Source organism: Parus major, chromosome 1 (genome assembly GCF_001522545.3).
Source record: "Parus major isolate Abel chromosome 1, Parus_major1.1, whole genome shotgun sequence".
In the NCBI taxonomy this organism is placed as follows: Eukaryota; Metazoa; Chordata; class Aves; order Passeriformes; family Paridae; genus Parus; species Parus major.
In genome coordinates, this window is record NC_031768.1 from 50,292,806 (window position 1) to 50,319,672 (window position 26,867).

The following is a 26,867-nucleotide window of genomic DNA, read 5'->3' on the forward strand; positions in this document are numbered from 1 at the left end:
CGTGTGCGAGCTGCCAAGCCCGCAGCAATTCCCCATTCAGCTCTGTGCTGGGGATGGCCAGCAACTCTCCGGCTGAGAGGTCCACATTAAATACGAGAACAAGCAGGAGCAAGTGCTCCCAGATTCTCGTTTTTAAGGACTTTAAAAGTTATTTTTAATGGCTCCTGAAGTTTCTTCACTTTCATTCTTCCACCACTTTTTTTTTTTCTTTTGTTAGGCAGGCACCATATGTAAATACAATTTATAGTAAACAGAATGTAAAAGCAATCTTGCCATGTATTTTGGATTTTTTTATGATCTATGGTGGACTGTTCAGAAATGCATGCTATTGTTAAAGCTGTTTGTGCCCAGTGTACTAATGTACTGTTTGATTGAGTGAATTAGCAGTCATAACAATCTGGCAGTCTGGCCATAGAAGTGTGCTCAAATTGATTTGTGTTATGGCTGGACTGGAAAATCTAGTGTTAGTTGTTTTTTTGCCCTGGGGCATTGTTTGTACCAAACTCCACTTTTCATTTAATTTTCCAATAGATTTTTGAAAGACCAAAAGGTTTGTGATCAACGTTTGCTGCACTTTATTATTATTCAGCTATTAAAAATATCCTATGAGTAATTTCAGGTTCCCCAAAACCTTGCTTTCAATTAGAGTAAACATAATTAGCGTGACATCGTGCTTGGAATGGCAAATCTCCCTTTGTATCTATTAAGCATGTTATCTACTTGTCCTGTCACTGAAAGGAATCCAGTTTGTATTTGTACTGGACAAGGTTTTGTGCTACTTTGACTATAACACAACAATTAGAAAAACAGCACTGCAGTATCCAGTTTCTTACTACTGATACAACATTACACATCAATCTCAATTGTATTCATGGTGTTTGTCAATGTTTAATAAATGTCTTGGTGGAAGAGAAGCAAAAAGGGATCCCTTTTCACACACTTCTGTTTCTATGAGTCTATTTTACTGAGCGATGCAGGGGGGATTCTGTATGAGGTCCCTCCCTCTTTCTCAGTCTTCCCTCTAAATAGCAGATAGCTCTTCAAAGGGGGATTGTTGCTCGAGACCTGAGATTAAAGCAAAGCAGAACTTACCTTCTCTTTGCCAGTACTTGCTCCTTTCTTAGAATCTCTGCTCGACAGTTGTTTGCCAGAATTATAATGCAGCTTGATAAAACCTAAAACATTACTCTATTGATCACACAGAAAGCTTTGTGAAATCATCTAGTTTCTCCTCTTCAGAAACACTGAACAAAATAGGTCACTAAAGAAGGGTAAGACAAGATACAAGACAGAGAGATATTTCTCAGGAAAATAAATTCCAAAGAAATGCGGGAAAAAAAATATTGTGGATGAACTTAACATGATAATACACTGTTCATCCTTACCAGGTGCCTATTTTCTATACGCATCCCCTCCCCCGGTCCATTCCTTCACACACATTCAGAAGATAAATACTTTTCTGGGGTGTCTTACTGAATGAATTTAAATATTTAATTATCAATAATAACGAAGATGGGGGAGGGAGCTGGTGTACTATCCCATCTCCTGTCAGTCAAGTATTCAAATTCCTTAAAATGCAACAGCTACAATGCATTTGGTAATTGCATTTTACCCTTTACAGCTGCCCTCAAAATTGTAATTTAATAAAATAGTGAACTCCATTTCAGTCTTTTTTTCAGAGTAATAAATTACAATCACTGTCAATACATCTTACTGTTTTAACATACCTTTTAATACACCGAAATAGCAAAAAGAAAAGAAAAGAGGGAGAAAGAATACCTGCCCTGAACAGCTACATGAGCAGAACAGAAACCCTGCTTCAAACAATATTCCAGGAAAGAAATTAAAGACTTCTTAATTAGTGCAGCAATTAAGCTTTCTTGGTCGCATTTTAATCAGCCCAGGCCCTATCAAAGGACAAACAGAACGATTTGCAGGTCTTTGAATTTTAAACAGTCTTATTGATTTCAGCACCATAAGTCTTCACTTGACACAGGGAGAATTTTCAAATATCAGTTACAGTAATTTGAGTTTTGCAGATATCAACTCAGAGAGAGAAAAAGAAAGCACCCAACAATATCATTACATGAAAGGGTCAGCAAGTAAGAGAAATGTAATCTAGAGAATTTTACAAAGGATGACCTCAGGATTTGTTGGTTTATATGAGTGTGTCAGTATAGGTGTGAGTTAAATTAAATTGTGACACTCCCCATAATAATTAGAAACACTTACCGTGCCAGAAGCTTTGAGGAATCCTGAACCTTTTCAAAAATCTTTCTTTCTAGGTTTCTAATCCCAGTGTTGCATTGATATCATCAAGGTAAACCCAAAGCCCTGGAAGTAAACCCTTTCAAACTACATTTTCCTTTGGACCATGAGAATTATGTATCTGTGGGAGCACACAGCAAATAGAAAAACAGAAGAGCTGGTGTGCATCATGTTGTAGGAAAAGTAGAGAACAAATGAAGTGGTAGGTTTCAGGGTTCACCCAGATCTCCAAGTGGCAATATCATGCATGTCTGGCTCTGTCCTGATCTTCTCATGGAGCTGTTCTGTCTTCACAAGGTTTGCGAGAAGGTGATATGCAAAAGGAACAGGTGAGGGAAAGGAAATATTGACAGAGTTGCCTTTCTACAAGTGAAAAAAAGAAAGAGGCAGTGTATTTACATTTTGAAATTACAAGTTTTATGCAGCACTAGATCCCACTACTGGGATCCCACCACTGGAACTTAAGTTGTATAAGCTCCTCCAGATAAACACTCTCAAAAAACTCAATCTAAAAATGGCTCTGGGCAATTATGGGTACACAAGACTTTAAAGTAAAACATTACTCTGTGTTTTCATGGTTTTATTTGCAATTTTAAAGATTTTAGTGCAGGATAGCTAAAATTTCACTAGCAAAATGTGTCTAAAGTGTCACTAGAAGACAAATTCCCGCAAACAAAACTTAAAAGTATAATAAGCAAGCAAATCATATGAGAATAGTTTATGTCTGATACTGTGGAATTTTCCCTAAACCGAATTACTACAGTTGAGATTATCCACTCTACAGATGTGTCATCCCGTGAGTCACGTCTCATGTAATGGTATCGTAGGAAAAAAAAAAAAAAAATTAAAAAAGGCTCTGGGCACATACATGCATCGCAATTAAGTACAGGCAGGGTGTATTTTTTGAACAGGAAAAACTACTCACGCACCGACCCCTGATATTGCAGAACCCCCATCTACACCAGTGGCCATTTCTTTACCCCTTTCAAAGTGCGAAGTGCCCTCAAGACACGCAGAACACAGCCCCGGGCTTTCCCGACGGAGCCCGGCGCGCCAGCTGCCAAACGCGCTCCAGCCGCATCCCGGCTCGGGGCCGGCAGGTACCGCGCCTGCCGCCGCCGCACCGCGCATGCGCGGCCAAGCGCGCCGGCTGACTTTGCGCGCTGTCTGGCGCGGAGGGGCCGGGCCGGGTTGCGCGGCTGCTGCGCGCCGCCGACACCTGTTGCGCGGCGGGACCCGCTCGGGCCGCCCGCCCCTCTCCCGAGTTACTTCTGTGCCGCCGCAGCCCGCTCGCCGCGGCGTCTCGGCGGCCTGACCCGTAGTGCCTCTACCCCTCCGATCCGCGGCCGCTGCAGGAAAGTCCTCCGCGGATGCTGCCGCGTGGGGCTGCCCGAGCGCGCCCCGCGAAGCCGCCGCCGCCTGCCGCGCAACAAAGGGGACCCTCGGCAGCGACTCCCACCCCGCCGGGAGGAGCGTTTGTGGTCCCGGGAGAGCAACAACAGCGGCAAGAGCAACGGCCCCGTCCGGAGGTTTCTGCTTTTGTCTGCCCCGGCAAGGTGTGCTCTGTGCCCTGCGCCCGCCCCGCGCCCCGGCTCCCCCGCGCCCGCCCGACTTTGGGGGAACGCTGGAGACGCTCGTGTTTCTCCACAAACTGTGTTGACAAGCGACTGTTGAAAAGGGCTGAGAAAATTACATCTCATCTCTGGTGGGGTGAAATATGAAACATGTAATCTAACGGTTCCTGAAGGAGGGGGGAGAGGGACTTCTCTCCCTCTCTCGCTGTTTTCCTGCTCCGGGTTCCTGGTTGGATAATTTGGGTTAATACTAGTGAGTGAGCCTTTTGCTGCTTCAAAGGGTATTTCAAGTTGCCGGAGCTCCTCCCCTCCGCACCGTGTGACAACAACAACTCGTCCAGCGAGCGAGCGGCGGCGGCGGCGGCAGCAGCCAGCACTTCCCCGCTCATTTTCTCTCTGTCATTCCCCTCTCAATCTTTGATCAATGTACTTGCCAGAGAGAACCGAAGTCCTTCAAACCTCCTCCTTTTCACCTTCGTCTTTAACGTGGTGCTAGAGCAAGGACCACAAAAAGAAACTGCCCTCCCCCTCCCCTCGGCCCCAGCCCCGCCGCCCGGAGCGGACTTCTCCTCCTCCTCCTCCTCCTCCGTCCCCACTTGCGGGACACTTTGTGCGTTCTCTCTCTCACTCTGCCCCCTGCTCTCTCGCTCGCCGCAGCACCTGATCTGGGGTTATCCCCCCCTTCTTCTCCCCCCTCCTCCCTTCTGTCCTTTCCTCTTTTTTTTTTTTTTTAATAATTTTTTTTTAATTTTTCCCCTTTCCCCTGCGCGTGTGTGTGGGAACTTTCCCCCCTCCCCCTGCCCCCTCCGCCGTATATGTGACCATGGCCGTACCGGCTGCTTTGATCCCTCCGACCCAGCTGGTCCCCCCTCAGCCTCCGGTCTCAACTTCTGCCGCCTGCACCACCACCACCACCACCTCGTCGTCGGCCACCTCGTCGTCGGCCACCTCCTCTCCGTCTCCGTCCATCGCTCCCCCGCCGGCCGCTTCGGGGACAAACCTATTCCGGCCGGAGCCCATCGCAGCGGCGGCAGCGGCGGCGGCGGCGGCCACAGTCACCTCCACCACCAGCGGCGGCGGCGGTAACGGCAGCGGCGGCGGCAGCGGCGGCGGCAGCCCCAGCCTGGGCACCGGCGGCGGCGGCAGCAGCAGCGGCGGCGGCGGCAGCGGCGGCACCTCCACTCCCAATGCCAGCGCGGCCAGCGCGGCCGGCAGCCTGCCCGGCAAGCCCGTGTACTCGACCCCGTCCCCGGTGGAGAACACCCCCCAGAATAACGAGTGCAAGATGGTGGATCTGAGGGGGGCCAAAGTGGCCTCCTTCACCGTGGAGGGCTGCGAGCTCATCTGCCTGCCCCAGGCTTTCGACCTCTTCCTGAAGCACTTGGTGGGGGGCTTGCACACGGTCTACACCAAGCTGAAGCGGCTCGAGATCACGCCTGTGGTCTGCAACGTGGAGCAGGTCCGCATCCTGAGGGGGCTGGGGGCCATCCAGCCCGGGGTCAACCGCTGCAAACTCATCTCCAGGAAGGATTTCGAGACCCTCTACAACGACTGCACCAACGCCAGGTAAGCGCCGCAAGGCACGCGCGCGCCCCGCCGGCCCCCCCGCCGCCGCCGCCGCCGCCCCCGTCCCACCCCCGCGCGGTGCGGTCCGGGCGAGCGCTGCGCCGCTTCCCGCTGCCCCCTCCCGCGCTGCCCCGGCTCCCAGCCGGCCTGCTTCTTGGTGGGACGGAGGAACGGAGGGGGGAAGGGGAGTTTGTGCCCCCCTCCCGCTGCGCTCCGCAAGTGTCGCCCTGTCATTGTCCCCTTCCCTGCCCCCCCCGCGCCGAGGCGTGCCGGGGGTAGAGGTGGCCGCGGGCAGCGCAGCGCGGGAGCGGAGGGCCGGCGAGGGTGGGAAGGGGCCAAAAAGTGCTTTATGACCGAGCCTCCTGCTGAAGTTTATCCTTGGATGTATCTTTAAAGCGGGCAACCCTGGGAAAAAGCCACCCGAAGGGTGCACGGGAGTGGGCGGGGAGCGGCCCCGATGGGGGGACGGCGACATAGACACTGGGGTGTCGCGGTAACTGGGATGGGGCGCGGAGCTGCCCGGGTGTCGGGCCCGTTCCGGGGCGATGGAGGCCGCTTGGCCATCAGCTGCTGTCACACATCCGAGGGGGCACGTGCACTTTTTGTGTAGGGCTGTAAGGCAGTTGCCACATGGCGAACGGGGGAGGTGAGGGGAGGGCGGGAAGACGGCGAGGAGGAGGAGGAGGAGGAGGTGGCGGCGGCTTTGCTTTGGGGTAGTGGGGAGAGGTGCCAGGCGTTCGGGCTGGGCTGCATCTTCGGTGGAGGGGGGTGGGGGTGTCGGTCCCCGAGGAGCAGGTGCGAGCAGCTCCAGGCCCCCGGCAGCCGAGGAAGAGGAGGAGGAGGAGACGGGGGGCAGCGGGAGCGCGTCAGGGATTTGGCAAGGCTGGATCCTGCCGCCGCGCAGAGTAACGCGGGCGCGGTGGCGGGGACGGCGCCGAGGGCGGGGAGCAGCGCTGCGGCTGCGGACGGTGCGGGGTGTCCCCGCACCCCGCCGGCCGGGGAGACCGCGGGGGGGAGGTGAGCCCCAAACTTGCCACAGCCGGGGAGGAGTGTCGGGGGGATAGAAGGAGCTGGCAAAAGAGGAAATTCCTGATGCAATAGCAGCCGCCTTTGCAACGGAGGGCGAAAGCATGGGGTTGTTATCTCTCAATCTGTAGGTTACAGGGCTGAATCTGCTCGATAAGGAGAAGGGATCGCATAACTGCCGTGACCCCGAGATCAGAGCGGTCGGAAGCGCCTCCAGTTCCCGGGGGCTCTCCCCCTGCCTCGGGCGGGGGCGGGGGGCTCGGGCTCTACCGCGCTGGAGGGGCGGCGGGAACTTCCCACGGAGGAGGTCGTGGACAAAGTCCCGATGCTGCTTTCAATCTACCCAAACAAACAGACCGGGCTCGTTTCACTTTCCTATTGTCAGATTTCAAGGTGCAGCAACAACCAACACGTGGGGAATTAACCCCATGCGATGCCGTGCTCCTGCCTGTCCCGTCCCGTCCCCAATGGCGGGGGGTGTGACATCCCCTCCTCCTTCCCTTTATCCCCCCCGATTCAGCCCAGGGTGCCTGGCAGTTATTAGCATAGAGCCAGGCGAAGCAGAGCACTTATTCTGCGGTAGCAGTTGCTGGATGGATTGTTGAAGTTCCTGAATATTCAGGGCAGCAGGACAAAACAGCCTGGAATAACTTCCAAGCGCTGACATAACTGTAGCTGCTCGGGTAACTCTGCTGTTGTTTCATGTGGAATCAACATGAATATTAATAGCTGCTCTTAGACAATTGTTGGGTTGGGTTTTTTTTTCTGTGTGTGTGTGTGTGTCTGTGTGGTGTGTAACTCGCAACAACTCTGCAAGAGTTCCAAGATTTGGTCCTTAAAATAAACTCATAGAAGTTTTACTTTGTCACAGTCATAACCGTGTGAATTTTAATTTGAACATATAAAACTAAGAAAAACAGAAACTTTATTTTTTTTTCTTTGGGGGGGGGAGGGGAGGAGTACGGTTGGGGGTGTATGGAGACACCAACTCCTGGACTTGGCAGGGTTATAAAAGGGTTTGGCAGCCTGGTAGTAACATGGCTTGATTATGTCAACAGTGCAGAATCGGCTGTGTTTCAGCTGTTCCTGAGGTCTGCTGTGTTATCATACAGTGAAGTAGAAATTACAGTAGTGGGTTCAGAAGTGAGTAGGATTTGACCCTTAAAAAGCGTAATTGTAGTAGACTTACTTATACATTCATTAAGCAAATAAATTAATGGAAAGGATATACAATAGGTATGCAAAATATATTATTACAGTACAGATGAGTAAAGCTAAGTGGGTCAGTGAGTTTTGGTCCAAATGGATGATATAATGGGAAGATAAATCTGTATTTGCTTTCTGGATTTCCCCTCTAATACATTTAATTTTTCTTTCTTTACAAATTATTTTTAATTATTTCTGACATTACAGTAATTATGCGGGGTATTTTTGTCTACTCAGTTTAGTGATTTAAGCGACCTTTCCTGACTCCCAGTTACTGCATACTTTAGCTGGGTGATGTCTTTTTGTATCCCGGGTGGACACTTGCCTGTTGAGATGGAAACTGGAGGATCCAACTCCATCCTAGCGGCTAAATTGTTATACTCATCAGATTCAAAAATTTCAAACCAGCATCTTATCACTGTTATATTTGTCTCATAATCAGCTGATGCACTCGAGTACACTAATCCCTTTTTGGAAAGCTTCATCAAGGTTAATATGTTATTTAATCAAAAAAGGCATCCAAATAAAGCCACTACTTTGTTGTTCTTTAAATGGATTGAATCGTTAGTTGCCAGTTGCTGTGGAAATAATTTGTAGTAACTTATTTTGAGACGGAAAAGTTTTAGATGTGTTTCACCAAAACGATGCATTTTAACTGTGATATTGCTATTTAAAAAAATCAATAAAACAAAAATCAATAAAACACCAAGGGATTTTCTATTGAATGCTTAATGTGGAGGTCTGTAAAGTGAATTGGTTTCTGTGTTTATTTGTGATACTACTAATAATAACATGATACTAAAGGACCTTTTTCTAAATTAGGCTCGTGTATCAGTTCACTGGAAAACTAAGCTTCCGTTATGGAAGATGACTTTTCTTTTCTGGTCATACTGACCTTTGCTTTTATTTTCCTCATAAAAAGCATTGGCTGCCAAACAGAAATCCAGGAAATAGCAAACTGTGCATTTAGCTTACATTCCGATTAAACGGTTTGACATTAATGGGATGCTAGAAAGCCATATGCCAAACAAATAGGGGAAGGATAAAGGCAAAACATGGAAAATATTTAGAGCTACTAGATGCCAGTCGAGTCAGGTTTCTTGAATGTGTGGGTGAAAGAGAGTAGCGAAGTGTGCACTGGGTGTCACCTGCCTAGGATTAATGACCTGGAAGCTATTGATCCCAGATTGTTTCTGGTCTCTTGTGTTTTGAGCACTTGTTGTGGAATTTTGCCATGCTGGGTTCCTTTCTGGAGTTTTCCCATAGACTTAGGCTGACTTTGGATTGTGCCCACCCGAGTAAAGGCTAAAAGCGTGCGCTTTCTTCTGACCTCCCTTCTGTGACTAGGATATGTTAATCTTTCCTGACATTTGAAGATGATTTTGAATGAGTTAATTGACATTCATACTTGAAACGGGGAATTATTTGCAGCCCGTGGAAGCTATTTACAATTTTTGGAAGACAATCTAATTGATTTTTGAGTATAAAGGGGAAAGATGCTGAACATGAAACAATTCTCCTCAAAGCCCATCTTACACGGCAGTTATTCAGTCCCTCTTTTCTAGCTTCTGCTTCTCTCAAATTCTGTGGACCTAGCATGTCCTTGTTTACTGAATACTGCATGCTTGCATGGCTTTTCTTTTTTCTCCTGTTTGTATTAATTAAAGGAGTATCTCACCCAGATAGCTTAGTGCAGATCATAGATACTTTAAATGAACAGGTCAGCAAGTGCAGCTGGAAGGAATGTCAAATATATAGTACCTGTGGTTTATATTGATGACCTTCCTTCTTGCCACAGATTATTAAAATACAATCAGCAGAAATGTGGAAGGCTTTACAAGCAAAGATGACTTCTGGAAGGCCAGAAGATAAATTGTAATAACTATAAAGAAGGATTGAAAGGTTTGGAAGTGGTTTCTTTAGACTTAAACAAAATAAAAGACTCCAGTTGCTCATAAGAACAATACTTTAATATCTATCATACATTATATATTTAATGGTAAATATTGTAGTTTAGAAGCTGAGATCCTTGGACCGTACTTACTGCAACAGAACAGAACTATTTATCCCTTTAATCTGATACTTAGCCGCTGGCAGCAGCAGGGTATCTGATACTTTGGAAGGGAACACTTCTCTGTGAACGCTGGCTGCCTGTCGAGGCAGTTCCCGTGCAGGGAGGTGAGGGCCTGCTAGTGATGGGTAGGGGGACATTTTTTTCCCTGATTGCTTCACGTGATTTTCCTCAAGGATTCAATTTGATTAACTCCTCTTTATCTTATAGCTATGAATATTGGTAAAGTTTTGTGTGGTTTTGTTTCTGTTTTTGTTTTTTTTTTTTAGATTAAGAAATCTTTTCTTGACAGATGAAGTTTATGTAAAAGAACAGTTTTACTGTCAGGTTTATATCAATTTACAAGAAAGGGTTATATGGATAGCTTTGTTATTTCATCTCTGTTGAAATGTTTGGTTCAGTCTCAGGCTTCCAGACTCTTTCTAGAACCTCAGGCCCCTGCCTGGGGTTGTTGAGCCCCCTGGGTGCATGCAGCAAGTGCCCCACAGTGTGTCCCTAGGGGCTGTGCTGGGGGGCTGCTGCACCCACCCAGGGCTTCTTCTCTGCCCCCCTTCAGCACCTCAAACCAAAATGCACTCTTACTTGCAGTTTGTCCTGCGTGATATTCTGTAATCCGGAGTGGGTTCCGAATATTTGTTCCGAAATGCTGATCTTGTTTGACTGCCATTTAGTATGTCTTCTGTTTTCCCCTGCTCCTAGATCACTCCAGATGGCTGTTTTTGCCCATCTCTGGGACTGGTCATGTAAAGTGAATTGTGTACAAAACAGGGAATTTTCATACACTAGATTGAATGTTAATATTTTCCTTTTGAACTACCTAATTGCTATATTAAATTGTTACTGCAATTCTTGCTGGTCTGGTACAAGTAAATCTCTCACCATTGCCAGTGTTTCCTAGTCATGGAGGAGCTTTACAAGCTTAGCTGTAAAAATTCATTAATGGCTGCAGGATAGCAGAGAGTAGTCAGAAACTACTGAGTTTTATCTGAATTGTATGAGCCAGTGAAAGAAGAGTCCGAAACAACCATGATGCCTGTCTGGTTTTAAGTAACAGGACTGGGTTTAGATCCTCTTTGTTCTTTTATAAGTTAAATATGTTTTGTTTTAAAAATAACGTTTGGGGCATCTGCTTTGCATTATGAGTTAATTCCATTCATTGTTTTAAAATAGTGATTAACCTTTTGCAAATTATACACTGCACATGAACAGTAATTTTTTCAATAATCTTTAAATGTGCATGCTGTAACAGCGCCATAATGTGGACTGACATAATAGGAATTGACAGTAAATTTTTAGTTGCCTAAATATGTATTTAAACGATACAGCTGAAGAGTCATCTGCAAAAAGCTATTATGATCCAGAGAGTTAATTCATATATAGATAATTTCTCCAGTGTGAATTAAGGAAGAATTTTTCTTTTTCCATTATCATTTAAATTATTTTCAAAAATCCTGAAACATAAACCAGAAGTCTTTATATTTAGAATCAAGATAGGTCTGTGACTTGAAATGATAAAATCCAGTTTGCTTTGAGGAATAACTTTATCCTTAACCCACTATGTTCTACTTATTTATCTGATACTGTGCTCAGCCAGGGGCATCTCCTAACAAGTGCTGATGTTTCATTTCACAGGCAGTACAGTATATTCAAGTGTAAGCTACAAAATATGGAATCTTAGCATTGATTGTTAATAACTGTGAACTGTTTTAAACTTTTTGTTTGTTTGTTTTTGTTTTTGTTTTTTTGGAAAAAGGGTAAAAGGGTAATAGTATATTTTCCGTAGCATTAAGTAGAAAAATGCTGTCACTCAATTTCATGAGAGGAAGGATCAATTTTTGACCATCTGATTCTGTCCCAGTTTGGAATTTTTCACTCTAAATCACTCATAGGGATTAGCTGGGAAGCTATGCTGGGGGAGGATAACTCTGAAAATACTAAAAACTTGCTTTTTCCTCTGTGAATTTCTATAGGTCTCTTCTAGAGATGGGACATTGGACCAAGCAAACCCTGAGCAGTAGTTCAGGATTTGTCCACCAAAACTCATGGAACTGCTTGCATGAGTTGTGACCGAGGAAATGGACCACAAAATATGTTTTATTTCACCTTGCTTTAAACAATGTTTGGTAATAATTGCTTTTAGGGTGAACATCCTCCTATGGCAGGTGGATGAATATATACAATACAGTTTACAGAACTGAATACAAAAGTCTTCTAAATTGTTTGTATCTAAACATTTTTATTAGTTATGGGCATAAACATTTTGAAATAATATAAGCTTTTTTTGGTTAGTGTTCATGAAATTACACTTTTGATGCAGTAAAATATTCCAAAGTTTTTATAGTGTGGTCCTGAGAATACTTGTGTGGGTAACACTTAACATAACTTTCTGTTCATTATTATGTTTAAAGGTACCCAGTTCACTCCAAAACTAATTTATTTTAGATATTGTCTTTGCATCCCACATATTTTGCATCTTCATCATGAAGAAGAAAGCTATTTCAGTATGAAAAAGAAGTATATTTTTTGTTGCAAATATCAAACAGTGGGATTTTATGGCCACTGAAAGGCTGAAATTAGCTATAGTCCAGGAACAATGGAGCAGGTGAAACTAAAATTTTTCAGTGCACCTTGCCACACCAACTAGATTTTTTTTTCAAATAAACAGATGTTTTGGTAACGAAATTTTATTCATCCTTATAATTTATGGAATTAATCCCTGAATTGGCCAAATGGCTAAATTATGCCTAAATTCCTTTTGATCCAAAACAAGCTCGGGTTCAAGCAAAGCTTTCACACTAGTTTTCTTATTCACATTATAATTTTATGTGATACTAAATATACTGAAAAAAGTGCACCTTAGCTGTTAAGATGTATTTTTTTACATTCATTTTGATCCTTAGATTGTATGACTGAATGAGAGGGCACAGTAGGTGTGCATACAGATTACCTGACTGACAAAGTAACAAGAGTTACATAGTGGGGAGAAGGGGAAGAATGGGAGTACGTGGGACTGCTGCACATGCTTCAGCATAACTGACAGCTGAAATATACTTATAATGTTACGGTGCCATGATTGAAGTTCATAACTCTGAATGTTCGTGTTAGAGCACTTGTTAATGATGCTGTACTGAGAACAGGTAATAGGTATTTTACCCTTGGAGTAGAAGTTGTTGTTTGGGACATGTCTCTCAGCATATGCTTATATTTACAAGTTGTACGGTAGAAACCATTTTTGAATTTTACATCTGAGAAATGCTTTGCTTTTTCATTTTGCACGAAATGGTTGTAAGGAATCAAAAATAAAGCAGTTATATAAAGTAAATATAATGGAAACAGGTAATATATTTTATTACTATTTAATAATATTTTTTGCAACCTTGATTTCGTATTGTTCTCATACTTCCTAGTATTTTTGGTTTTTTTTTTTTTAAAGAGCTAGATCATGATTTTATATATGGGACAGAAAAAAACTGCTTTCTGGTAACAGATACTGTATTTTTAAGAGAAGTACAAACTATGTGTTACAGTTTTGTACAGTTTGTACAGTTTTGTAATAGATCTAGTCAAAGCTTATTGATAGTTTGAGCATTCCTTAAAAATTTACTAAAGCTATTATTTGTTAGTTATTCTTTTCCAAATGTGGTAAAAATATAAACCTAATACTTTAATTGGTTTTATATCATGTTTTAATGGATGACAACATTATCTGTCTTTATGAAGCATAAAATTTGTTTCCAATCTCTTGGCCTGCTGTAAAAAACCTTTCTTTGTTGAACAAGGTCACCTGTAGGACTTAGTTATTTACATTAAAATAACAGTGCTGTGGTTTTAAACCACATGTGTAACTTCAAGAATGCAGATAATCCTGTTGCTTTCAATAGCCTACACGTATCTTTTAAACCAAGCATATGCAAAATATATTTGGAAGTGCTATAAAAGAATCAGTTGACATCTTAGGTTGGAAGCTGGATTGCTGTATACGTTCTTGCATTTGCAGGGGCAGTTTGAAGGCATTGAAAATTTAGCCTCTTGTAAATTAATTCTTGTGGCATAAAACAGATTCATGACGCATTTTTTAATGCATCATACATTTAATGCCATCTTAGTGTTTTTGTGAGCATTTTTTCATATTAATTAATTTTAGGAAATCAAGGCAGTATCTTTGTAGGAATGAGTATCAGAATTTGGTATAACCTGTGGCTTCATACCCTCTGCTGGGGTTTTTTCTATTAATTTTTGTAGTACAGATACAGCCTGTCCTTTTTTGAAGGGAATACATGCTCCCAAGATATGTGCCATGGTTGTTACTTTTCACATTTTTGTGCTGATTCTCACTGGTAGTTTGCTGGGAAGGAAGTGAAATAATTTTTCAATTATCTTTTGTTTCCTTAACAGCAATTTACTGCATGGGGGAAAGAAAATACCTCAGGTGGTATTAAATATATAACAAGGACTAATAGAAATTAGAAGTCCAATGTTCTCTCTTCTTTTCCTTCTTTTAAAATAAATTTCTCTCTTAGCTTCTTAGAGCAGTTCCTGCAACATAGTGACACATAGGGTTTTGTTATTTCTCTATGTCTGTATCTACCAGTAAAGCCTAATTTCACGATTCTGGTGTGAGCTGTGTTGCCTATTGTTTTAATACAAAGCAGGATGGTTTGGTTTTGGTTTGTTACGGATTTTTTTTAAGCTGATACTCATAACTTTTAACAGGCCAGGTTAAAAAAGAAACATTAAATGGTAATAAAATATTTTTGTCTTGTATTGCTGGGCATTATAGATGGTTTGTGAGTCTACTGGTTCCCTTTGAAATTAATTTGCTGCTGAAATACGATGTCAAAAACGACAGTAGTAGAAAAAGAAGCTCCTGCTACAGTAATTTACAATTTAACATATAGCTGTGTATAAAACACAGTTTTGAGAAACTACGAGAGAAATGTATTAGAAATACTAATTTACCATCATATAGCTGTTTCAGGAGCGTGCATGCAAATCGTGTAAGAAAGGAGCCATAGCATTTCCTGGGGAGGGCATCAGTGAGGTTTTTAGTCAACATGTTTGGGGATAGCCACAGCTGTTGCGTTGGCTTGAGGCCACCTGGAGGTACAACAGGTGGGACATTGCTTAAAATTAATAAATTTTCAACAAATTTTACTGTTCAGAGCTTCTCTGGCACCATCTCAATAGAGTGGAGGAAAAGGTGGATTTTGTCTTGAGAAAAAGCAGCCCACTGCTGTAGTTTGTACATGTCAGATTTACATACTGAGAAGTTTGCTCAAACAACCTGAATTTCTTTGTTATCCTTCCTCTGCTCTTTGAATCTGTTTAGTTGACCCAGAAAACGTGTGGTCCCACACACAGAAGGTTTTGTTGCTCAACTGAGTGGTCAGACTCAACCCACTATCATTCTGGCCTCATTGCAATAAAAGTCAGACCCTATGACAGAGTGGATGGGATGTGGTGTTAAACAGAGCAATTTCAGGTTGTTCCTAAAGGAGTGTAGCCTCCACTGCCTTAACTCTCTGCTGCTGAGCCTGTGCTAACGTAGGTCTGCCAAGCAGAGGTTTCATCTTTTCTGCTGACCCCTTCTGTGATTTTGTCTCATTGAGTCTTATTTTACATGTCTTAATACTTAAATTAGAACACTACAGTGATATCATGAGAAGTAATAAAATAATAGCTATGAAATGCATGTATTCAGAAATACTCTGAAGTATGACTACATGAGTAGAAGTTTTTGACATTTAAGGAAAGAAGAATGTCCTTAGTTAAAACTGCTGGCATTGTTACGTGGTAAGTTTGTCTGCTCTTTGGTGTGCCAGCTGATGAGAGAAAAGAAACTTTTTTTTAGAGGTGAAAAATGCAGAACCAACTAGTTCTAAACACTGTTCTCTGAAATGGTGTTTCACCCCTGTAAGTAGTTTTCTGTGTGGAAAGTGCGCTCTGAACAGGATGGGTCTGTCTTTTGAGCTTGGCTAATCGCTTCCTTTCAAAAATCCAGAACGCATGCAGACTTGAACTTGTAGCCAGAAAAAAGTGCTGCCATGCTTCAAATTGCCAAAGGACCTCAGGGGACAGAAACTTGACCTGGTTTTATGAAACCATAGAATTACATTTATACAAGTTACCTCATGGGAAAAGGATGAACTGATCCCAATTCATTTCTAAATTCTGGGGCCTTACGGGTCACATTTGAATTTTCTTCTACACCTGTTTTTCTGCTAAAATTTTCTGAGGACATTTTTAGAAACTTGTTTTACCTTGGGTATGGGTCAATTGCCTAATATTTAACAGTTCAGTATTCTAATTCTTTAAAATATCTAATGGTTTCTCAATATAATTAAGCTGCAAAAAGTTTAAATTATAGAATTTGTTTGGTATGGACTAAATCCTCAAGCCATGAACTCTCCTCTTGGTTTAGTAACTTAGGCTTTGTTTCCTTGCATGTGAAATAGAGGAGGCAGTGACTGCAGTCAGTACATGTTGTATGGGCTATAGAGAAGAGGGCGGCTCTGCCGATATTGGGCTACTCACCTGGAACGTGGGACACTGTGGCTCAGAGGTCAAAAGGAGTTACCCAATGACACAGTTCACAAGACGAGTCCCAAGACTCCATTCTTCCTTTCTCCTTCCCTTAGTTGGACTAAAATTTTGGGATTTGGGAAATCACGGTTCATCTTTCCTTGTCTTGGAATCAATTAAAATAATGAGTAGATGCTCCCACGGCATTCTTCCTTCAGTACTTTGGTTTGAGCTAGAAGCCTAAATACCCCAGGGTGAGTGCTTATCTCTCTGTGGTGAGGTGGTATGGTATTTATGCTGTCCAAGTGCTCCTGATGGTGTATTGCCAGGTTGGACTATGCTGGCTAAGTTGAAATAGTGGGCCCTAAGGACATGGAAAGGTTCCTTAGTTTAAACATTTAGAGGGTCACATGAAAATGAGAATTAGCTTGCATTTTGATTTATTTCATAAACTGAGTGTTCTGTTCAGTTTGAGATTGCCTCAGCAATTCCTATCCCACAGAGGCTCTGCAGACTTCCCAGGTTTTGCTTTCACCTTCTTTTCCACTTCTCAGTCAGTCTTTCCAGTCGTTGAAATGTGTTTTCAGTGCTGAAATTGGCATTAAGTGCCTGCATAAGTCTACCTGTTTCTAGTGAATGAGCGACAAATTTGGATACTACTAATCTAGTATAGATGCTTTTGTCTTTAGTGCCATCTTAACACTCCAGATCAACTGAACAGCTCAGCTGATGATCTCTGGCTATAGGCTTTCAGTTTGTCAGTGTGGACGTGGCAGAGGGGCCTAGTTCTGAGTTTGTGGTCCCTTTTTTGGCTTGGGTAAAAAGAATTGGTAGGTGAGAAATGGATATAAGGGTGTTACCAAGACAAGTAAGAAGATTTACTTTGGTTGTTTGGTTATCATACCAATGAATTTTTCTCTGCAGTTTGTGTTGAGCTATTCATGACTTTGCCAGTCTGGATAATCAAACTTCATGAGGTATTATAGGGACATTATCAAATGCTTGCTTTTGTTTTGACTGGCAAAGAGCAAGGCAGGTCTTCTAAATGGTGATTACTTATCACCATTATGTATTTATTATAAATGTGTACATTGTGTACCATCAACAAGTTTGACTGCTATGTAGTGCTGATATCCTAAGTGGATAGAATGAGGGATTTTTTTTTCCAAGACACAGCAAGTGGTTTTGTTCTCACATGACTTTTAATGGGAGGTAGAGGGGTTCAGTTACAATTAGGGGCTTAAAGAGTTTTCTTACTTGCTTGGCTTTTTCTTTGTAGTTCTGTTGTCAAGTTGGGTAGAAGATTTCTTTGAATTTTACTGTATCCAGAGTAAGTTTAGATCAGAGTAGTCTAAGGCTTTTGACCTACAAATAAAACATTTTGGCTGCTTTCTGATTTTGGTAGTAAATAAGAGAAATTAAATTAAATTTAAGATCACCTATAGGTGGCAATAAATTCTTCATTGGGATTGAAATGTTTGTCTTAAATTCTCCTTGCATCTAAATTAGAGAGGAAAAAAAATCCCTTTGTTATCTTTTTTGATCATAGAACAACAACTAAGAATGAAGAAACAAATTCAGATCTTTGAAAATTCAAACTCTTCTTTTCTCTTTCCTCTTCTCTTGGTTGCTTTCTTCTTCTCACACACCTGTCTGGATTTGGAAAAAAAAAGAAGATGTAAATTTACAATTCTTCATGGAAGCTGTATTTTATGAGACACTGTGAAAACTCCAGATACAGAGGATGCTTAGTGGGAGCAGTTGCTAACCCTAGCAGTAGCAGTAGGGACAAGAGCCCTGAGGCTATGGGGCTGGGAACATGCTGAAGAGTAGCATCGTGAAGAGGCAGAAGTGAAAGGCTGGTTGACAGCATGTTAAAGCAAATTTATCCGCTGTTGCTGTCACATGCGGCCTTACAAGTTTACATATGTATGATCAAATTTTCAGTCTTTGGATCACAACTGTGTCCTTCCTCTTCGTTAAGTAGGGCTATGTTTAGAGTAGTGCCTGGGAAAGCAAGCAGGAAGAAATAAGCTTTACCATTGATTTTGATGTTGAGCGAGATTCTTATGGCAGAGATGTTAAATGTGAATAAAAAAAAAATGTTTTGTTTAGTAATACAATTAATCTGAAAATTCTTATTTATGTTCTTTATGGTTCTAAGTTTATTTCAGAAGTATACAGCTGTAATTCCTGTTTCTTCCTATTTTTCCATATCCTGTGTGCAGCGATGAATATAGTCACTATGATATTGGGTTATATGTAGAATCCTAATCCTGCAAGCTGGAAGCTTTGGTTTGTGCAAGGAGTCCTGTTGCCTATAGCATCTCAGTTGGATGATTTAAAGTAATAAAATTACTTATTTTTAAATATTAATGCAGATCCTTAAATATTATCAGCACTGGTACTCAGATAGCAGATCTAGCAGGGTTTTCATAAGCTGGAATTTCACAGACAGCTGCAACCAAGTGTGGGAGCGATCAAAGAACATTATTTGTAATCAAAATGTGAGTTAGGTGTTATAAAACAACTGGTGGGTGCTTGTGTGCATGTGAAATTTGCTTACACGAGTAATCCCATTGATTTAAATGAGAGCATTCAAGTGACGAAAACAGGTTCAACGTGAGAATGTTTAGAAGACGGTGACCTTAGAAACAAACAGTCGTCTTTGTAAGTATTCAAAGGGGGGTTATTAAAACTTAAAGCTGAGAGTTGGCGTTTGAAGGCAGAAGCAGCTAGAGAGGTGTTCGGGGAGCTCACCTGCCAGATAATAATGCCTTTTAATGATGGTGGTTAACTCTGCATCAACTTTCTCGTACTCTTTTTTGGGGGTATGGGGGAAGGGACGGGAAGGAGGGCGAGAGAGGGACGGTGACAGCAAGGCTGTTTGTTTTTCCCGAAAGTTGTTTGTGATTTCAGGTACTCATGGGAAATCTCTTGATCAGATTCACATCTGTTCCTGTCAAAGTGGGTGCTAAGATACCGGTCACCCAGCAACCATGTCCAAGAGGGAATTGGGCCGATAATAACTTCAAAAAGGAATGACAGATGCTAGATTAGGATGAAAGACAAAACGCATGAAAAATGAGCTTGTTAGAATAAAAAAATTGTTCAAGCACCTTCATGCAAATTAAATGAATATTGAACATTTGCATGCAGTAATTTCTACTTTTTCTGTTGATTGAGAAGAAATAAAGATGGTACATATAAAAACATAAATGTAATTTTTTTTTTTTGCACCAATTAACATACAAAGCAGTATCTTTCTTCTAAAAATGAGATTAGCCACCTGGGTGCTTGGCTGTATCCCACATATGTCACAACATTTTTGTAATGTGTATGCTTCTGTTGAAGAAACACCTTATCTAATTCTTTGTAGCAAAACAAACAAGGAAGAAACCTTATATTAATTTTAAAATACTTTCGGTTAGCATAATTCTATTTTTTTTTTCAGCTGTGGTTTTCAGAGCTGAATTATTTCCTGCTGTCCTTGAATTCAATCGGTATAATGTGCATTAATAAAAGATCACATAAGATGAGTTCAGACCAAATGCTAAGGTTTCCTATTGACTGGTCAAACAATACATATTTTAAAACACTATGTCTGTCGGGGTAACACGAAGGAAGAAATAGTCACTTTTCCATGCCTATGCATTAAGATAATTTAAATAATCTAGCAGTTTTATTATTGAAATGTTCATATAACAATCAGAATTTGGAAAAGAATGACAAAATGTTCTGATTGAGAAAGGACTCTGTGTCTTGGTTTAGCAATGTCTAATGTGGTCACGTACAGAAATTGATTTTCTTCAGAAATTAATTAATTTTTCATATCGCCCTAAGCTGCAGTTAAAAAGAGTGCATACTTGTCTGTTTTTTCCAGAAATATTGCCTAATCATATTAATACCATTGCCCCAAGGATGAAAAGATAATTGTACAAATGCATTTGGAAATATGTATCAGTGAGTATTTATGATTAAATTATGCAAATGACCCAGCTCTCATCCTTTCCAGACCCAGATTGTCTAATTAGGATTGATATGCTGAATAGATGTTCCAGAATTTGAATACAAGCATGTCCAAAGAGCAGAAAATTGGAAATGACAAGGCTGAAATGCTAAGAAAAGTGTCTTTCCCTTTTATACTTTACTAATGTGGTGTTAGCAGTTGCAGTTTTTCCTTTGGCTATATTGTGTGACTCATGTGTCCTACAAGAAATAAGTCAGGAAAGAAAAATCAACTTTCATAAATAGCTTTACTTTGCTCTGGACTTACTTTTCTTTAAGTCTGCTAGCAGTTCCTCTCCCCTTTAAAGCTTTGTATCCTTCATGTTAAAATAATGATGTATTCCACATAAATTACTTCTTAATTTGGAGCACTGTTGTTTGTAGCTTGTCTCCAGCTGCCAGCTGCCAGTGCTAGATATTTAGCTCATCAGCTTCTCATATATTCAGATGAGATTTACACACCTAACAATTTTAAGTTTGGTGCATTTTTTTGGGGAGGGTTCTTACTTTACTTGAATTCACAATTCCTTAATGTAGCCATCTCTTTTTTTAAATTCTTTTAATTTTAAAGAAGGGAACTGATATCTCATTAAGCTTGTTTGTAGACATTCCGAGTTGGAATAATAGCTATCAGCAGCCTAGAGCATTTAAATCCTTCTTCTTCAGTGGACTGTTTGTTCATTTATCGCTCTTGGGAAGCTGGGAGAAGAGCCTGGCGAGGAGCAAGGAGGAGCAGTGAACTGTCAGTACTTCAGCCATTGTTAGCAGCAGGAGTCGCTCCCTCTGAACTCTGTTGGCTCCTGCTACCCATCTGCGGGATGATGGATTGCTATGTTTAATACATTTCAGCTTTTGTCTGTCATAGTGTGGATAGACAGCGCTATCAATTATTTCAACAGTGATTAGAGCGCTGGTTGTACCCACTGCTATTGGGCAGGCACCTCCCAGGAATGTCTGATGGAGGAACTCCTTGGTACTCTCCCCACGCAGATGACTTGCTCGGCTAACTTGAGGTGCTTTTAAACACCTACTAAAGACTGCTGGGAATTGCTAAATCTGCCCCGCAACAAAATTCAGACATCCCTGCAAATAGTCTGGTACCAGCCTAACCCAGAGAAAAATGTCTTGTGCTTTTGATAGGTGGGGAGCAGGGAGGAATTTGGGGGGTGTGATGTCAGCAGTGCTCAGCCCATCTGTAGTGAAGTGTGTGGCTAAGGACTGTGCTGAAGCAATGAGATACGACGTGACATGTGTCATGGGAGGATTTGCTAAGCCGTGGGTGCTTTGTGATTCACGAGTCCACAGGCTGAATGATTTCAGCCACCAGAGAAGTCGCTGTACACCAGCACAACATATGCCCTGGAGTATCTTCTAATAATTATAAAATGTTGCAGTAGACATATAAATTGGAAAAAAAGAAGATAATCGTGTTATGGACATTACTTTAGACAAGTGGATGTATATTGTTTTCATTATTATCATGTTAATTTTCCACTCTTAGGAAAACAGTATTATTCAAAATCTTGTGTGAAACAGTATTGTATCAGAAACAAAAAGATAACTATTCAAGCTAAAGAATATAATACTGGCTTTAAAAGATGCTTGACCCAGTTTTCTTGATTTGGACCATTGCCCACCATGACAGGCCAGGCTGAGGATAACTTTCACTTCATTTTGAACTGAGGGAGGAAGGGGAGCTAAATCAGAAGATATTAATCATACTTGATTTAGCATTCTTAGTAGAGAATTTAATTTACAGAACCAGAAGAATGAGTAGCTAGTAAAAACTACCATTAGGAAAAGTAATCAGGATTAAATGTGCTTTCTTTACCCCTGTTTCACTCTATATTCACTTGACTGTGGCACTGTTTGCTTTTGAAAAATGTTTTTCCTTTTGGTTATACCAGAGTTCAACTTCTACAGCTCTGCTTATAGGCAGTAGTTTGCAATTTCTCTGTTGTGTTTGCTGGAAATCCAAGCTCCACAGCACAGTCATGGGATGCCATTTTTATTCCTTTTTAAGAGGATCCAGGCAGTGGCAATGCTCACAGGGAGGAGTGTTCATGATAATTAAAAGCTGGAGTTTACCTTTAAAAAACAATTGGCAATTTGCCCAGGAGGAAATTCTGTCTTCAGTCACCATTTTTAATCTACTTGGCTGTTGGGAGTTATCTTCACTTTAAGAGTTGTCTGGTTTTGAAAGTTGTCTGGATGTTGAAATAGTTTCTTTGACATTGCTCCTAAGTGCTCACTTACCATATATGATGATCAGAGGATCTGAGGGCTATATGGAAAAGAGTATCAGTAAAATGGTGGGAGTAATCTTGACATTTACAGCTGGCAGCTTTTCTCAGTTCAGTCTCCAATGTGTGGCAGTGAAACAAGGAAACTTGAGGTATACTTTACAAATTTAGAAATTTGTAAATTTAGAAATTTTCAATTTCTAAATTGAGAAATTTAGAAAAATTAATATGTGTTGATAAACAGATTTTTACATAAGCAAGTTTAACGTATTAAACTTTTACTGATATTTTTTCTCCTTTAAAATACATGGCATTTGGCTGGCTAAGGGGTTGTTCTTTTGTGAAGATCAATATCTGGAGCATTCATACAGAGAGGAAATAATGGCAACTTGAAAGTTAATGAAAAGCAAGTATTAAATAAATCCATGTATTGGTTGGTGATGTGTTAATAAATGTATCACATAAATATGATAGGTAAAAGAATCAGATAAATGGTTCCTTAAGTGGTTAAAAGGTCTCAGTTTCTTATGTTCCTTCTGTAGAGGTAAAGCTGTGATTTACAGACTTTTTTGATAGCAGGGCTTGTTTAGATAATTTTGTCTTTCTTCTGTTTCCTCCAGGCATCCTGATCGCACTCCTGTACAGCTGTGTGTGACCATTTTCGGCACAGGATCAGGTCTAGGTTGAAAATGCTGTCTCCCCCTGCTTCCTCTCTCCCCTTCATTATTTTTATGAATCCTCATCTGTTTTGAGAAAACAGATCACCCTGTGCTTTCATCGGCAGTTGTGTTGCTACAAGTGATCGGGCAATGGGGAAAGAAATGAATGATGGGGGTGGAGGGGTGGGGAAAACCTATCTTCAATTTTATGTATGATTATCCTGTCTGCCATGAAATTTTCCTGCATCCAAACGGCAGTTCCCCAAGCCTAGCCTAGAAGATGATCTGTGGATTACACATAGTGGTTTTAATGGTGTATTTAAAAGGAGGACACAGGAGGAAGGTGAGCTGTAATGAAGGGAGGAGTAAAATCTTTGAAAGAAAAATGTACGAAGGCAGTGGAAGCCACTTTCCTCTCTCTCTTGGAAATCTGCTTTACTTGGCAAACTGTCCTGATGTGTATTGCAAAACAAATGGGGTGGGTGTCTGAGGTAGAGCATTGGTTTCCTCCTTTGGATGCTCCCTCTGGCCATGTTCTGGTGGCAGAGAAAGGTGAGACATGGGCATGCACCGTCCTCCATGCCCTGAATATCTTGCCTTGTCTGGGGAGAGAAGCCCACTTGTTACAGAGCATCCTCTACTCTCTGGGAGGTGCTGCGCAGTGGAAGGATTCTGGAACTTAGTTTGCAGTCTGTGTCTCTGCTGCTGGACTGAAAGCCCTAAATTATTCTCTTTTTTGAGTGGACTTGTACCAGTCATGCCTCTTGCTTTTTTGGCGACTGTTTTTTCCCTGTTAGTGGCCCAACATTAGTATAGAATGTATCTCCTATTAGCTATGCAGGATCAGACAGTGTAAGTAAGGCCTCTGGATTCTGGTACAGTATTAAATTACTGACTGCTGTTTTACTATGAGGACCTAATTCACAATACTTCTGCCAAATGTTAATGATGATGGAAATATTCTACTGTCTGTAAGAAAAGTTAGCCTGTGTAGCATTTTCCTCAAGCTGTGTCAATAAAATGATATTAGTTTGCACTTCTTTAGGAATACTCTATTCTTCTAGCTGTTTTAAACACCAGTTTGTTTCTTGAGTGGCTTTTTGCGGATGTGATGGAAACACATCTGAAGCTATAAGATGCTTGTCTACCCAGAAACAGTGGGAAACTTAAGATTTCCCTGAGTAGGCATGGTTTTAGGAAAACTTCACTGTTCAGAATGGTCTGACTTCACTGTAAAGTAGGTTCCACTGTGCTAATCCTCTTGGAATGCAGCAATTATCACCTACCATATAGGTGTTAAGTGCTGAATTTCAAAGGGATTATCACTTTCCTCCTTCAGTGGCTAAGCTAGAAGGGAAAAGTTGTTAGTGCTTCTAAAGGGGAGGGAAGAGGGGAAGAAAAGAAATCTCTCTTATTTTCTTTCTGTGGTTGCCTTCAGTCTGGCTAAAGCAGAGCAGGCTGGGTTTTGCTACAGCTAGTTACTTTGGGTCTGATCTTCAGGAATTCTAAAGGCATTTGTTTCCAGCTCCTGGCTCCTTCCCACCCCCCGGCCCCCCAAAGCACCCTTCTTTTGTGGAAAGAGGCAATGACAAGAGCCATTCAGAGCAAAAACTGAAAGCTATGTAGGTGGACAAAATTACATAGGAAAACCAAATCCTTACACTGTGTTTTCATCTGGAAACTTGACGACAGTGTGTAGAAGTTGATATCTTGTAAGTCTTAAAGGGATGCTGGATGGCTTTATTGATGTTGCAGACAGAGCACTGGAAATTATCTGCAGACTATTTTTGTGCATATGCTCTTTCTATTTGTCTTTTCTTTAACTGACATATCAATATTTTTTTTGTCCACTAGCTCTATCCAGACAGTACTGATTTCAGGTGGTTGTTGGATAAAGTGGGATTAGTATCCTTGAACCCCCCCCCCCTTCCCCTTTTTCATATCCATACTTAAGAATCTTGCATACATGGCATCTTCTATAAGTGCTGGCTTCTGCTGTCTTCACCATCAGTGAACTATTTTTGGTACCTGATGGGCAAGGAAAGCAGGGCAGAACTGTGATTCCCCAACAGGGCACCCTGGAGACCATGGAGCAACCACAGGCTATGAGAACTAAATGAGGAATGGTAGTTTAGGGGGAGGGCATTCACATCTGAGGGAGGATTTAAGATGTTTTAGGGGATAGAAGTAGCTAATAATGGACAAGAGAGGGCTGCCTTATGGAGAAGTCTTGTTTCTGAAGCTGCACAATAACCAAAAGAGGCTTTTAGAGAAGAAGGCAGGATTTGGAGTTGTATTGATGTGATTAGAAGGTTTTGTGGAGGGAGAGATGTAGAATACTGAGGTGAAAGATTGGCTTCTATCCTGTTGTTTTATTTTTCACTATCACTTCACTGGGATGAAGAACGCTAACTTCTGTCAGAAGCATTTGGTCTACAGCTGGATTTTTCAGAGTTAAGAATTTAAGAGTTGTAGTGCTGGAAATTGGGTTACAAACATTCCAGTTTCTTTACAGTCAAACTGCAGAAATTAATGAATTTCAGAATTAAGGTGTATCACAGTGATTAAATAACATTTTCCAGGAATCAGCGCAGAACATTTCAATAAATCATGAAAAGTTTCTTTTATTAAATATTTTAGATATTATGCATGGTGTAGAATGGTAGAATTAATTCCTGTTGTAAGAATTTGTAAGATACATGCAATCCATTTTTTTTTTTTTTTAAAGAAGATAAGAAATTGTGGTTCAGTTCTACAGCTTGCAATATTTTCCTGGGAATAAAAATCTTCTCCTTAAATGTGAAACAATTTGGCAGAAGAACATACTCTGCTAAACATAGGAACTTGTAAAAATGTGTATTCTTAATTTTTAATGAATTTCTGAAATATTAATTCTTTTAGTCCATTTTTGATGTCAGTAATGGTTTGTAGACTTTATGGGGTATTTTGAACTGTAAGTGGCTTAACTGCTTAACTTTCTGTGTCAAGATGGTAATATTATATACCACCAAATGTCCACAGTGGAGAGAAGGTACTTTGTATTGCTGGAAGTGATGTTCATTAAGGTCTGCTGTGCAAAGAAGGCAGTATTTATGTTGATAGGGTTACAACATGGGCTTGGAGCCAAGTCACCAAGCAGTCGTAAGACAGCTACTTTTTCAGGAAGTTAGGAGTACCTTACTATGGTAGGATGTCCCATTATTTGGCTTGTGAATTCTGGCATTTTCCCTACTCTGATATCATTATAACTTGTATACCATATATACATATCTTATATGGAATTTCATGCTATAGCAATAACTTTACAACTTCTGGATGAAAAAACCAGGGAATCTTAAAGTAACACATTTCTGCCATTTGTTTTGCTGCCTGTTTAGTGTAATGATCCCAGTACCAAAGAACTACAGCTCCTCCGTTGTCCGCAGGATTTATGATAATGTCTCACTGTTTTTGTAAATTATGCTACACACACTGATCCTCCTTTATTATATAGTGAAATTTAGTAGGTTGTTTTAATTGTTTGATTGATTTTTTTTTTCTTTTGGCATTTTTCTACTCTGAAATGTCTGAGATTTACTAGGACGAACAATCAAGAAGAATGTCTTTTGTCTGAATTTCTGAAGATGTCAGGAGTTTTAGGAATATTTGTGATAAGTCTTTTTTTTTTTTTGTGAAGTCTAGAATTGGGTAAACCAATCCAGTATGAAAGGTGTTGAGCATTGCT

General features: G+C 41.4%; 1 protein-coding gene across 6 annotated transcripts in view; it reads left to right on the forward strand.

The window, feature by feature from the left end:
• Positions 1–4,097: 4,097 nt before the first annotated feature.
• The window catches only part of DACH1 (dachshund family transcription factor 1), a 354,190-nt gene continuing 331,420 nt past the window's right edge, over positions 4,098–26,867 (forward strand). For 2 of the 6 annotated variants that reach the window (XM_015628133.2, XM_015628113.2), the window contains exon 1: positions 4,098–5,408. In XM_015628133.2, coding sequence (XP_015483619.1) covers positions 4,666–5,408 — 743 coding nt within the window. In that variant the 5' untranslated portion in view covers positions 4,098–4,665. The remainder of the gene's footprint in view (positions 5,409–26,867) is intronic. The other 4 variants (XM_015628150.1, XM_015628159.1, XM_015628123.2 and 1 more) reach the window with 3 other exon arrangements.